The sequence below is a fragment of the Natator depressus genome, chromosome 3 (assembly GCF_965152275.1).
Source record: "Natator depressus isolate rNatDep1 chromosome 3, rNatDep2.hap1, whole genome shotgun sequence".
NCBI classification, from domain to species: Eukaryota; Metazoa; Chordata; order Testudines; family Cheloniidae; genus Natator; species Natator depressus.
The window spans coordinates 99,550,614-99,566,164 of record NC_134236.1 but is presented as its reverse complement, the minus strand read 5'-3'; the positions used below and the strand labels follow the sequence as shown (position 1 = coordinate 99,566,164).

Below are 15,551 nucleotides of genomic sequence, written 5' to 3'. Positions count from 1 at the left end.
AATATCCAACCTATACCTCCCGCACTGCAACTTGAGACCATTGCTTCTTGTTCCGTCATCTGCCACCACTGAGAATAGCCTAGCTCCATCCTCTTTGGGAACCCCCTTCAGGTAGTTGAAGGCTGCTATCAAATCCCCCCTCATGCTTCTCTTCTGCAAACTAAATAACCCCAGTTCCCTCAGCCTCTCCTTGTAAGTCATGTGCCCCAGCCCCCTAATCATTTTTGTTCCCCTCCGCTTGACTCTCTCCAATTTGTCCACATCCCTTTTGTAGTGGGGCACAATACTCCAGGCTTCACCAATGCCAAATATTGGGGAATAATCACTTCCCTCGATCTACTGGCAATGCTCCTACTAATGCAGCCCAATATGCCGTTGGCCTTCTTGGCAACAAGGCACACTGCTGACTCATATCCAGCTTCTCATCCACTGTAATCCCCCGGTCCTTTTCTGCAGAACTGTGCTTAGCCAGTCGGTCCCCAGCCTATAGCGGTGCATGGGATTCTTCCGTCCTAAGTGCAGGACTCTGCACTTGTCCTTGTTGAACCTCATCAGATTTCTTTTGGCCCAGTCCTCCAATTTGTCTAGGTCACTCTGGACCCTATCCCTATCCTCCAGCGTATCTACCTCTCCCCCAGCTTTGTGTCATCTGCGAACTTGCAGAGGGTGGAATTCATCCCATCATCCAGATCATTAATAAAGATGTTGAACAAAACCGGCCCCAGGACTGACGCCTGGGGCACTCAGTTTGATACTGGCTGCCAGCTAGATATCGAGCCGTTGATTAGTACCTTTTTGAGTCCGACAATCTAGCCAGCTTTCTATCCACCTTATAGTCCATTCATCCAATCCATACTTCTTTAACTTCCTATCAAGAATACTGTGGGAGACCATATCAAACGCTTTGCTAAAGTCAAGATATATCACGTCCACCGCTTTCCCCATATCCACAGAGCCAGTTATCTCATCATAGAAGGCAATCAGGTTGGTCAGGCATGACTTGCCCTTGGTGAATCCATGTTGACTGTTCCTGATCACCTTCCTCTCCTCCAAGTGGATTCTTTGAGGACCTGTTCCATGATTTTGCCAGGGACTGAAGTGAAGCTGACCGGTCTGTAGTTCCCCAGGTTCTCTTTCTTCCCTTTTTAAAATATGGGCACTATATTTGCCTTTTCCCAATCGTCTGGGGCCTCCCCTGATTGCCACGAATTTTCAAAGATAATGGCCAATGGCTCTGCAATCACATCAGCCAACTCCCTCAGCACTCTTAGATGCATTAGATCTGGACCCATGGACTTGTGCATGTCCAGCTTTTCTAAATAGTCCTTAACCTGTTATTTCACCACTGAGGGCACCTCACCTCCTCCCCATACTGTGTTGTCCAGTGCAGCAGTCTGGGAGCTGCCCTTGTCTGTGAAGACTGAGGCAAAAAAAAAAAAAAAAAGCATTGAGTACTTCAGCTTTTTCCACATCATCTATCACTATGTTGCCTCCCCTATTCAGTAAGGGTCCCACACTTTCCCTGACAACCTTCTTGTTGCTAACATACCTGTAGAAACCCTTCTTGTTACCCTTCACATCCCTTGCTAGCTGCAACTCCAGTTGTGCCTTGGCCTTCCTGATTACACCCTTGTATCAATCTCTTTTGCTAGAGCATGCAAGACAGCAAATCAGTAATATTTCTCAAGTAGCTGAAAGTCATATGTCTCAATCCTGCCCTCAAGTATACTTGATTGATAATACTGACTTGTGTGCCTTCTTTCAAATACATATTTCCATTCCTGGTAAGAACAGAAATATTTACTGCAAACTCAGTATTCACTGAGCACAGAATTTGTATTGGGAGAGAATACCTTACTTATGTTAGTGGAGGAAAATGGTGGCATTCACATCAATGTACAACATAACCTGTATATATTTAGGGCCAGATTGGGTTCTTGGTTACTTCAATATAGATCTAGAGTAATTTCCTGAAGGAAGTGGAGTTACTCTGGATTTACACCAATGCAAAAGAATGGAATTTGGTTCCATCAGACTGCCAAACACAGTGACCAAGTTTTTTTTTTTTTTTTAAATGCATCCCTAGCATTAAGCTCTTAAGACCACGAGAGCTGTTGTGTGCTCAGCACGTTTGAAAAATCAAATCATTTATTGGGCCAATCTTATTTGTCTTGTTAAAGAGACTGAATTCTCCTCTTAAATATCTCTGCTAATTCTGTGTCAGCATTAATTCATCCGCTGTCATTTATTAATGGAACTACTCTCTTTCTAATAACTTTTTCCCCTCCAATATATTTAATAAAGTTCTTATTCTCTATTTGGCTACTATTAACACATTCTATGTTTTTTGCCACCCCCATCTTTTCCCTGCATTCCTTAAACAGGGTGTGAGTATTCTTCTTTATCTGCCTTCTTCCTTTTCCATTTGCAGTACAATTTTCTTTGAACAGTCCCTAGTGTCACCACATTGGTTGCATCTTGTTCCTGTATTCTTCTTTTACAGAAGAAGCACAGTGCATTATGCCTTAATTATGGCATCTTTTAGGATGCTTACCAAACAAAAGGCATCTTACATTTTTATTCTTATAGCACCTAATCTGTATTCCGTTCAGGCAAATTGCTTTGAAATGCCTGAAGTAAACATACAATACAGTGGGGGGAGATTTAGGTTGGATATTAGGAAAAACTTTTTCACTAGGAGGGTGGTGAAACACTGGAATGCATTACCTAGGGAGGTGGTGGAATCTCCTTCCTTAGAAGTTTAAGGTCAGGCTTGACAAAGCCCTGGCTGGGATGATTTAATTGCAGATCGGTCCTGCTTTGAGTAGGGGGTTGGACTAGATGACCTCCTGAGGTCCCTTCCAACCCTGATATTCTATGATACTTTAAATATTTTTATTTAGTCGCTACAGGATGATTTGTAACTGAGTAAAATGTTTGGTATGCATGCATCCTGAAAATTTAAAAATCCACAAAGTCCTGAAGATCTTAGTATTTATATATGTTTTCAATATTAAAAAAATGCAAAAGAACTTTCACTTAAAAATGGACTACTTAACAATTTCATGTGTATTAAAACAAAAAGAGCAGTTGGCAAAAGTCAAAAGATATAGTACATGCAGTGATATTCATTAACAGGGCTATAGCTTCTGGTTTCACACTGGTGTAAAATTTGAGTAACTCCAATTGTCAGCTAAGTGTGACCAGAATCAGGCCCCAAATTGTGCCATTACGATAGAGCCCATAAGATATGCTGTGGAGCTGCATCAGGTCAAGGAGAGCACCAAGGAGGCATTTTCACAGCTCCAAGATATGCTCTGGCAGTACCCTTGCTACTATACTCCTCTAGGGGGTGAAGTTAACTTGCCCCTGCTGGTGGGAGCATATAAGGTGGAACAGTAGTCCTGCTTCCTTCCCTCCCCATCTCCTTTGGGGTGCTGGGCATTCCTAGGGGAAATAAGGAGATAGCAGCCTCTGCTCTCCCCTGTGGGCATGGGGTGCAGTTCTGCATGCTACACCTGACTTAAGAATGAAAAACTTTCAAAGGGTTCAGAATGGACTGGTTTTATTCCCTCCCCTTTTTCCTCAGAAATATTTATTGAAATTATTTAACAAAATCTTTTCCCTAAGAATGGGGTTAAGAATATTTATTAAAATGTTGATAAATTAAGTTGTAAAAGTCAAAGAATGAAAATTTCCACACAAAAATTCATTTAAAAATGGCCACTTTTACACAAATTTCAGTTGAAAACATTTCAACCGGCTCACTAGCCCTTGCACGGGCAGCATACGAGCATAGCCGTAGAAAGCATCTTACAAGAGCGCTCAGCAGGGTCAGGCAGAATTGCAGTTTCTCCCCTCCGTCCCCCCCCCCCCCAAACAAAAAACAAACTCTGCATAAATATCTACAGACCAGGCAGAAGATGGCCCTCAAAGATTGCCTAGTGGAAAGGAACCTCTACAATTGCTGGCCCACAGATGCACAACTGAATTTCCTTGGGCAGATTCTCCCAATTCTACAGGGATATTACCCCTTCCCCAGCAGTGAGAGAACATGCAGTCAGGTATTCTGTAGCCACTCCTCCAAGGGAAAAAACTGTTGAATGAAGTCCTGGTCCCACTGGCAAAAACCTCTCATTGGCTTTAACAGCGTCAGAATTTCACTCATTAACTCTGCCAGATCAATGGTTATAAGTAGCAACTGCGCTCAAGATGGGCTCTGAAGGACACTCTATAAAGTGCTGCTGTTGCTGCCATGTTGGACCCAAGATATTACAGAAAGATGGGTGAGGTAATATTGTATTGGACCAACTTCTGTTTGAGAGAGAGAGGTTTCTGAAGCATGTGTTGATCTTGCTTAGTGACTCTCAGTATTCAACCATGAGGGCACATTCTTCCTTGGCCGATTCTCAACTAGGGAACACTTTCAGAGTGGCCCTAGGTCAAAATTACTGGATTTCCATTTTGGAGATCAGCCAGGCAGAAAAATAAAGGGAATAACTATTGCCATATACAGTATGTTTATTTCAATGTGTGACCATTTAAATAAATGTAGGTACAGAACTCCATGCATTTGCATGCTAGCCAGTATCTTGCTTTGTGCACTGAACTCATTTGATATTAAACCAAACAGACACATGCATGTGCATAGCAGCTTTTATTTCTGTGTGTAATCTTTGTTTTTTATTTAAAAAAAGTAAAAGGAAACAGTCTAAAATTACAATATGCAGAAATCAAGAAATTCATTTATGGTACACAGAATAATTTAGATACAGAGGTTTATGGTGTAAGTACTTGTATACATGTACAGAAAGGGACTCATTATGATTGTGAAAATCATAGCTTTGAATGCACTGGGACAGAACCTTTGCTTTGACTCCGATATGCCAACACAAAGCAACTGGAAAGCCCATAGATCTGGACTCTTGAGAATTTATGGATGGTATGGGGACACAGCACCTCCCCACCCAACCCTCCATGCAGGTGGTATGTCTATGAGAAAGAGGCTTGACCAGGCACCTCCTGCACTCTGGCTACCCCAATTAGTGCCCGATTGTCAAAATGTTGCCTTGGAGCTATTGGCAGCTAGGTGCAAGTCTGAAAAGCCTCAGGGCTGCTCCATCATGCTGGGGACAATGTGCCTGCCATTACTTCCCACTGCCAGTTACAAACTATTTTTTCTAATAAAAAACACTCGTGAAAAATGCTAACAAGGGAAATTGTCTATAGTGATTCAGTGACACAGACTGTGCACTAAGTGCTGTCTGGTGCATAAAATAAGCCAATGGAAGAAAAATGTGTGTTTCTTCTCATCTTCTAGTTATAGCACTCTGAGGCTATCACTTGTAATAAGTAAAAAATTTTCAGGCTGAAGTCTGATTTTTCAGTTGACTGTATCCTTTTAATTCTAAACTAGTAATATTGCATTAAGGCTTTTTAAAGCCATCTTACATGGAAGGCTAGTGGAGATTGCTCTTATATACTCATTTTATGGAAATCAACTGATTCAGAACCTTTGATTTACAAATATTGCTATCCTATGGAAATTATTATTGTTACCCTCTTCCTCCCTCTCTCCCTTTTCCTACTCTTTGTTTGTCACAATAATTAGTTGTGCCCTGTCATAAGTTAACCCTGATCCTGCTACACCCCTATGTGTATATAACTATACTCACACAAGTAGTCAAGTTGAAGTCAGTGGGAGTCGTCACAGGAGTAAAAAGAAAAAAAGTATGCAGGATCAGGGCCTGAGACAGTAGAGCAGGAACGTTGTCAATTTTGGAGTTTCCACAGCACCTACCACAATGGGACCCAGATCCTGACTACCATCATAAAATACCAAAAATAGAATGTAGTATTTTATATGTCCAGTGCTTATTTGCAGTGGGGGGGGGGGGAGGAGGAGGAGGGAGAGACTGGCTTGATAGGCTGCCTGTAAGTTTCTTAATGGTTCAAAACTGACAAAAGAATTTGCTGTATTTTAGAAAGCTAAGCTGGGTAATTATGAGTACAGTCTGAGCTGGGAGATCTATATGAATCTGGTTATATCAGCTCTTCTCTGCTCTACTCCTATTTGCCTTAGCTGTGTGTATTCTGGAAGTCCTGAATCCTCGCAGCAAGGGGTTAAGGGTAGTGGCAACTCATGTTGCAGTGACCAGGGGGGATTAAAAAAAAAAAAAAAACCCATCTGGAAACAGGAATTGGAAAACAAAACTCTTTTCCTGGGACCTAGTATTGTCTAGTGAATAAGTTTCTTTCTACATTTGTATTGACTAGTTGTATATACCCTATTTAAATGTTCAAGATTATAGTAAAACACTGCAAAGGAGCAAGAAATCGCCTTGTTTCACAATACTCATGAATCAGAGTCTAATTGGAGAGACAGGAAGCATTTCACATAAATAACTCCTCCCCTCCTTCCTCTGTTTTGCAAACGCGGATCTTCAGAGGAGGAGCTGGGGGATGCTAATGAGCTGAGTTGCCAAGCGAGGCGCTGGCAGGAACTTCATTACCCTTCTTTGCCTTAGTATCTTGGCAAATTATGTAGCTACTCGCACCATGAACTGGCTGTCTGCTTCCCCAGGCGTGGTTTTAACAGCATACCACCCCAGTGGCAACAATGCCGTGGCCGGGAGTAATGCGAAAGAGAGCGAAGAAACGTCCCCCTCAAGGTAAGGTGTAGTGCACGGGAAACTTCACCTGCTCAGGGAGACCGGCAATGCAGAGGCAGTCTCAGCTGGGGGAGACGCTGCTGCCGCTACCGCGCAACCTGTTGACGCAGGAATGCTGTCCCAGGCTTCAGTACAAAGGCTCGGGGGTGCAGTCTGTAGATTACAGATCAGAGGAGCAAAGTTTGGAAAACGTCAGAAGTTGCTCTCCTGCAATGAGGCGCAGGGCATGGTTTGGAGACTTATTAACGTCTGGAACAGGTGCATTTTCAGGGACAGCACATGAGCTCCCACAGACTGGGAGTCTTTAATGCCTTTAGTGTACAGCAGGTAGAAAAACACTTTCTGCCTGCAAAATTACCATTCTTAACTGGTAAACACGACAGGATGAAAACACGAACTGGTGGAGTCAAGCAGCAAACCCCTCCCCCCCCATTGGGCTTACCTGATCTTTGCTTTTGGATGGGGGGGGCGCGTGCTGCCCTTTCACTTGGGGTGTGGGTGGAGGAGAGACGTGCACAATCCATGTGTATGTATATTGCTACTGTTCATAAGAACAAGTTTTTGACTCCAACAAAACAGCTCCTCACTGGCACAAGGTGATGTGGTTATCTAGAGGGAGAGAGAGAGGAACACGTGGTGCAAATAGGCTCTGTGTACTTTGTTCTTTTTTTCCCCTCTGATTTTTTTTTTTTTAATTACCTCATACTTGGTCAGTTGTTTCCTGCTTCAGTGTGTGTGCTGGAAATAGTAAATATTCACTGCAGCTAAAGGCACTGAGTGGAAAACTTCTTGTAAAGTGAATGCTATTTAACTCAGTTAGTACCTGCATGTGTATTACTTAAAAACACAGCAGCTGCAGTTCTTTATGCACCTTTCCCTAGGCCCGGAGGCTGATGAGTGCTTTGCCTGTCCAATTTCCATGGATGCTAGTGGGAGGTGTAGACCACCACATCTCAAGATCAGGCCCTTCAAGTTAAGCATTGTACAACTCTTCGTGGGGCCTTTATGTATATTATACTGCTCTGTTCTTTGTATGTGGTAAGTTAAAGGATGGTTCTGGTAAAGAGAAAAAATAATTTAGTATTCCCTGCCCCCCCCAGCAAAATTGGTACATGAGAAAGGTGTCAGATTCACATACAGACTGAAGATCAGATTATTCCATAGAACAGGTTTCACACAGGCAGCAGCATTGCAGACTTCTCCTCATCGACCCCCACAAAGGTCATCTGTAGAGAGATCACCTGTGGGAGTGAGGAGTACTGTCTCCATGGCTCATTCTGATCATTTACTATTTCTCTGTTGAGGCAGTCAACAAAAGTGCCAGCAGCAGTGGTGAGATTTATAATACTTAGACTAGTGAGGGCCCCATTGAATCATAGAATATCAGAGTTGGAAGGGATGACTCTGGAGGTCATCTAGTCCAACCCCCTACCCAGAGCAGGGCCAATCCCCAGCTAAATCATCCCAGCCAGCGCTTTGTCAAGCCTGACCTTAAAAACTTCTAAGGAAGGGGATTCCAGTATTTCACCACCCTCCTAGTAAAAAAGCTTTTCCTAATATCCAACCTAAAATCTCCCCCACTGCAACTTGAGACCATTACTCCTTGTCCTGTCATCTGCTATCACTGAGAATAGTCTAGATCCATCCTCTTTGGATCCACCTTTCAGGTAGTTGAAAGCAGCTATCAAATCCCCTCTCATTCTTCTCTTCTGTAGACTAAACAATCCCAGTTCCCTCAGCCTCTCCTCATAAGTCATGTGTTCCAGATCCCTAATCATTTTTGTTGCCCTTCGCTGGACTCTCCAATTTCTCCACATCCTTCTTGTAGTGTGGGGCCCAAAACTGGACACAGTACTCCAGATGAGGCCTCACCAATGTCGAATAGAGGGGAACGATCATGTCCCTCGATCTGCTGGCAATGTCCCTACTTATACACCCCAAAATGCCATTGGCCTTCTTGAGCTTGGCACTGTCTCTTACTATGTGGATGTGTAAGTAAATTCGTCTGCATCAAAGAGATTCCAATCTAAATAGACAAGGCAAATAGAGGGTGGGAGGAAGGAAGTACTAGGATCCTGATTTTATACATAACTGAGAGGTGCAGTGACTTCTCAGTTCCTGGCTCTGCCACAGACTCCTTGTATGACCCTGGACATCAGAAATCTCAACTCCTTGTTTAGTGCTTTACCATAAGACCATCCCTCTTTTCATTATCGTGTTGCTAATTTCCCCAGTAGGATATTAGGAGTTAGACTATCACCAGAGCTGTTTAAGTTTGAGATTGTTTGGATTGTTATTGAAAACAAACTGGTTTTATATAGACTAATGACAAGAGACTCCCACCACCCCTCTCCCTGTGTTAACATCTGCTCCTCTGCTTTCATTCCATTGATATTCATGGGTATAAACATGAGGACACTGCAAGGCTGGTACACTCCTGTAAACATGGAGATCCATGGACACAGTAATGCAATCCTTTTCTTACTTCTGAATGTGGCCGAGGGTTCTAGAACTAGTGAAAGCAGAGACAAGGGTACTGAAAGCACCACACTAGAGAGCTGAGACTCAAAGGGAGGAAGTAGTGAAACCCCACCGCCATGTTGGGAGGGATCCTAATTTCTTATGTATCTAATGACATTTTTTCTAAGTTTGGCCCACTCTCTCATTTGGCATTTATTGGAAGGACAGGATGAAAAACATTATCCCGCTCCCTAGAGAGAGAACTTTTGAAGGGGAATGTTCTGCTAGAAGCTCTGCAAGGGTGGGCTGGAAGTTTGGTGCCTTACACCTGCAGTTGTTTCAAATGCACAAAGGCCCAGGGCCTTTGCTTTGTTGCTTGGGAACCTCTTCCCCATGGCAACACAGCTAATTCAGGAGGAGCATTCCCACATGGTCCCCACTAATTTGCAGCTGCCCGGAATGCTCCCTTGAGTGGGAGGGTTCATTGTGCAGAAGGAGTCACCATACAAGATAATGCTGATGGCATCAGCATTATTGTACATGGAGAATCCACATGGTATTGAGGTGTAAAGAGGGGCATTTAATGTGACCAGCAGTCATTCCCTAGTGTTTTTACCTCACTACCCCTGGAGCCTGACTTCCAGCCAGGCTTCTCTGGGATGATGGAAATAAGGGGAACATGCTCTGGAATTCTTGATCCTTCTTTCTAGTTCGCCCCCAGTCTGAATGTACTTTATCTGGCTTTCTTCCAAGCGGATAATCCAGTCGTTAGTGTCACTTAAGCTCATGCAAACAGTGCTGCAACACTAAGACATAGCAGTAGTACATTTCTTTCTACATGTATAAGAAATCTTTACAGTACAGTTTAGGCATCTAGCACTTTTTCAAAATATATATTGTGGATGTGTTTAGAGTTTCAGGTTCCCTACCATTCAAAGTACTTAAACTAAGCGAGTAGACAGCTCAGACCAATATCAAAACAAACTGTTTACCCAGGCTGCTAATAACTTCAGTTTTAGGAATTTGTGACTAAATGTAGGGGAATGTGGAATGAAAAACGTGTCCACCTCCTGCCTTTGAAAAAATCCTGGCATAAGAGCTGCTCAGCAAATCAGTGCACATAGGAATGATGTTAGTTTGCCCTCTCGTAACACCTTTGTCCTGAGGATCTCAAAGTGCATTGCAAACATTAGATGCTAGTCATATTGATACCAAAAGAATCATACTGTATTCTCTTATCAATGGTCTGCTGCTCATTCAGGATTTTGGGTCAAATGTACGCCTATGGAAACAGCCACCTACCAAGTATGTGTACCACTTTATAGCCCACTTACAGTCTTTTATGGGGTTCATGTGATGTGTTGGCCTTCTGCACAGGGGTGACTCACCTTTTGTGACAACACATTACATACGCATGCTGGGAGACACTTATACATGTGAAAATCATCTAGCACAAGCTATGTAATGGTTTACATGTGGATAATTATGAAGTTATACTTACACAACTAATTTCATACCCTAACTTCTACATGATACAGTCAGATTGGTGGTTATTTCATTAACCTACCTGGGCATAATTTGGTTTAACTTTTGAAAGAGTTATGGGTCTCCTACTCACTGGTCATTTGGGCCAGATTGTCACACCCTTGTGCATATTGAATACTGCCTTGCTATGCGAGTATCCCCACTGGCATCAGTTGTGCGTATTAAGGTACTATTCAGCATGAGTGAGGCTTTAAGATAATATGTCCATATATGGATTTATGAGTTACATGTTAAATGGCCAGGCAAACACTCTTTGCAAGTTGTACATTTGCTTGCTGAAAAGCTGTGTGACAGCTTTGTCCTCAGTGCTGCTTCTAATTAGAGCTGGTTGGTAACTTTCCCAAAGGAAAATGACCTTTTCACAAAATTTAAAAATTTCCATGGAAAAATTTCAATTTTGGGAGGAAAAACTGATTTTCCATCAGGAAAATCAAAAAAGGGGTTGCCGGCTGCCCGAAAGGCTTTTTCAACTTCACTTTCTGCCTGCAGGGAATTGGCAAGTGCCTTCCAGGAGGACCATCAGCAGCCAAAAAAATTCTGCTCTTGTTCTTTCAAATGGAGTTTTTCCTGAAAATCCTTTCCTGTGGCAAAAATTTACACCCCCCCCCCCCCCAAAAAAAAAAAAATAATAAATTTCTTCGAGAGGCCTTTCCATTTTCTGGCCAGCTCTACTCAGCATTGCTAGGTTGTGTAGGAATGTGCCACAGTTATGCAGGAAACATCCAAATAAAACAGATCTTCTGTAGAATTTGATGCTCTATCTACAGCTTCTGCTTTGTTCTGCAGTATGCATGCACCAGCTCAGTGCTCCAGATACTGTAACTTGAGTGCTGGTTTGAAAGTCACTTATTTGGCTTTACTTTGAGTCCAAAAACTCAGTTTCTAACCTGGCAGCCACCTATTTTAAATATTCCTCTAAATTTAATAGTGATCAAAATATAAGTAACAGTGTGACTCAGCAAGTGGCTAAATGATTTGGTCCATCCTCCAGTGGGACACTGCTTGTATGTAGTCACAATCAAGTGATTATATTGTACTATAACAAAAAAATGCTTTGGATGGGAGAGTCAATTATGTGAAATTCTCCAGGAGCATTTAAATTTAATTAAGTTGTGTTCCAACACATCCTCCCTGCTATCAAATAGATAGTCAGCTCTTGGAAAAAGGAAAAGGAATACTTGTGGCACCTTAGAGACTAACATTTATTTGAGCATACAAAAGCTTATGCTCAAATAAATTGGTTAGTCTGTATTCGCAAAAAAAGAGGAATACTTGTGGCACCTTAGACTAACACGGCTGCTACTCTGAAAGCTCTTGGAAACCGACTTACAACCTACTGGCCTACTTTCAAAAGCGTAGCCTTAAGATTTCAGCTCATCTAAGGAAACCTCCTTTCAAAATGGGTAGTATTGGAACAGTACAATACCAATGCAAAAATAGCCAAGCCACTTCACTCTGTTCTACAGACATATGAGAAGTCTTCCTTTACAAAACTTAGATCAAAGCCATGCTGATGGATGAAAGATATAAACCTGTTCCAAGTTGGTCCTTGAGAAATCATGCTGTGTCTTTCACATATCTCCTCTAGAACAGGCTTACAGGAGTATGGTTTTAGGAGGCAATAATTCAGAATAGGCTTTTATATGGTCGTTTTAACATTTTTGCCAATCCAGCAGTATTTCCTTCCGCCAGGATCTTACAAATGTTGCCGATATTTTACCACACAAATTTAGTGTTTATTCCTGTGATAGTCTACATTTATGTGACCACAACTGGTACAGTCTCTTCTCCTTTATATATTTTAAGTAACTGTGGGTTGTTTCTACCCCTGGTTCAATTTTGTCTCAAAGCCTTTGAGAGAAACAGATGGCCAACCCACTGTCAAATTCCATTTTAACAACTATCCTCTGTCCACACTGCTTCATTCCCCCCCCCCCCCACTGCTACATCAACCAACAGCATGGATTCACTATTATTGGATTCATCATCCATTGCTTGTATGCGCTTTAGAGCATCTCCCTGCTGTGCCTGCAGGTGTGCCTTTTCACCCTGGTAAAATAAGTCAGGTGCGTCACTTATGGTTCATATTGGACCAAAGGTACATGAGGTGCTTTGTAGGCAAGTAAGAAGAAAGAGGTTCTAAATAATTTAGAATTAAAGACCCCAATCTGGCAGATGTTTATGCACATGTAATGTCATGCATATGAAAAGTGAGTTCAATGGCACTACTCCTTTATGTAAATATTACACACAGGTAATGGTTTGCAGGATTAAGGTCTAAATGGAGCATGTATAAAGGACAGGGAATGGGATAGAGGAAAAAGTCAAGTGACTGCATGCAGCAGCACTAGTTGTGTGCTCTCTGGTGCCATAGAGCAACAAAATTAAGGTATTTAAACATTTATATATTGCATCTTTGAGAGCCAAGCCTAAAACACTGTTAGCTGATAGGAATATGATGTAACTGTGGCTTTTCCTCCTTTCCCTTCGTTTTTTAACTAAGTTTTATTCTTTTCATATTTCCCCCCTTCTCCTTTCTCTTTTTTCTCAGAGCTAGGCTGCCATCCTGTGTTTCTTTCTACTCCTGTCCCAATATTCCTCTCTCTGCAGTGACTCACTCAGCCAGCTTACTGATGGTCACTCAGCCTTCATGTGCATCTGTAACACTGACAGACCCCAGTTGTTGGTGTGTGGGATCGAACTTGGGACCTCTGGAGCTTAGTGCATGAGCCTCTACTGCATGAGCAAAAATCCACGTGGCTGTTAGCTGAGGCTATAGAGTAGAATCGTTAACTTCTTTAAGTGGTCTCGGTGCCACTAGATGGGACAGAGCACCACACCCAGGAGGGTTGTGGGTTACACACCCACCTAGCTTCCACTGCCCTCCTAAGCTCCCAATGGAGAAGGAAAGATCAACTTGATCTTTCCAGGTCAGACCTCACCTCTTCTCACTATCCCCATCATCTCCAATGTGCCCTCAGACGACCAAGGGAGTCTTCATGGATGGGTCCCTCCCCTGATCCGCCTCCCACTGCTGCCTTTATGTTCTCTTGCAGGAAGGAGAAAGTGAGGATCTTTGGATTAAGAGTCCAGTCCTTACTCCTTTATCTCTGTCCTTTCCATGTAATATGGTGCTCCCCATTGACCATCCAAAGTCTGGAATCTAGGCTTTGAAATGAGCTTCACCACAGATCTCAGGTCGGCACTGCCACAAGTACTCCTTTTCTTTTTGCGAATACAGACCAACACGGCTGTCACTCTAAAAACTGATAGAACCTGAGACTTAACAAAAATACACGCTTTCACCACTTGAGCAAAAGGACTTACTACTGCTATCTGCTAACACAGTAAGCTCTTATCCACTCTGAACCATCACTAAAGGGGAACCACTTTGTCAACATGTTATACAAACACTGCCACATAGAAACTCATTTACTACTTGGTCTCCCTTAGATACAAGTCAGAAGGTATGAACATCTTGAGTCTGGAAGATTAGAGAGACTTGCATTATGCATCATCCCACCAGAAATGGGAGTTTTAATATTGACCATGACAGATAGATCACATACACCAAGGACAAGTTTTCTCATCAGTAGAATCGATTTCAGACAACATGTCCCAATATTTACTCACTTTAATCTGAATATTGAATCACTTACATCCCAAACCAAAAAACATTAAAAAAAATAATGTAGTTGTCAGTATGAATCCAGGGCTTCCCTCAATGTGTCTATTTCCATCCCTGCAAGGAGATGCAACGCGGCCACAGCAGTACCACTGATTTGCTCAACCTCCAAACACAGTAAAATGCTGCATAAGACATTGAAGCACCATCAGGGATTTATACAATTTATATTGGTGGAGCCTTTCCACCAATACTAGGTTCTTTCATAATCTGTTATTCTGCCAGAGGCGGAGGTCTCCCTGCATTTACCATACAAGTCTTGTAACCTCTTTCATTATGCTTTTATGGGGAGTTTTGTAGTATTTTACACATGCCATTTCACATGTGCTGCCTTGCACTACCTTTTCCCCATAGCAAAACAAAAGATCTATTACATCAAGACTGATTGGACTTAACCCTGGCAGTCTTGCATGTAGTGTCTGCAGAGCTGTACATGTAGATGTTTTTACTGCAGATAGGTAAATGCCGTCTTTTATTTGGATCTTCTTGCTCCATTAAACCACACCCAATTTTATGCTCATCTTACAAATTCATCTCAAATGGATGGACATGAGTGCTATTTAAACTACTCAATTTAAGAACAGTTTTCACTTTTTTCCCCCCTCCTATCCATGGGTCCTCACCTCACTTAACGCTTGAACCAAAGCGCATTGAAGTCAACGGAGCAAATGCCATTCACTTCAGTAAATGAGGAGCAACAGTTGTAGTCAGTACAGTTACATCGGTGTCAAACGGGTGGGAGAGAATCAGGACTCCATGTATGTTATGCCCTTTTCTGTTTATATGGGGTCTAACAGACCTTTTAATTAAGAGGTCCGTATTTTTTACTTATTAGTACATATCCATCTAATCATTCTATCTGAAGTATAAAGATGTGCTGTTGAAAAAGTTGATTTTATTCAACAGCAGAGTAAGTAACAAATTCAAAAGAGGAAGATAGAGGCCTGCTTTATATCTTAAAGCAAATATTAAAGTTAAGAAAATTATGTATGATGCATTAAAATTATGTAATTATTTGAAACTAAATATACCTAGAAGTCTTTTTGAAGAGCAGAATAGTTACACTTGCAGTCCCTGTTTTAAAATGAGTCCTAATGCCAATCTGCTGGCGTTGCACTTGATAAGAATTTGCAAAACTGTTGAATATTGGCAGTGACAATAGTTTCTCTTTGTATCATTGTTTAATAAAA

At 42.1% G+C, this 15,551-nt stretch overlaps 1 protein-coding gene across 3 annotated transcripts in view; it reads left to right on the top strand.

Annotated features, from left to right (window-relative positions):
* ARHGAP18 (Rho GTPase activating protein 18) overlaps nt 1-15,551 on the top strand; it is a 117,766-nt gene that overhangs the window by 26,864 nt on the left and 75,351 nt on the right. The window contains exon 1 of one of the 3 annotated variants that reach the window (XM_074948405.1): nt 6,441-6,671. The exons of 1 other annotated variant lie outside the window; for it this stretch is intronic. In XM_074948405.1, the coding sequence (XP_074804506.1) occupies nt 6,559-6,671 (113 nt within the window). In that variant the 5' untranslated portion in view covers nt 6,441-6,558. Of the gene's footprint in view, nt 1-6,440; nt 6,672-15,551 lie in introns of those variants that run through there. One more of the 3 variants, XM_074948403.1, reaches the window with a different exon arrangement.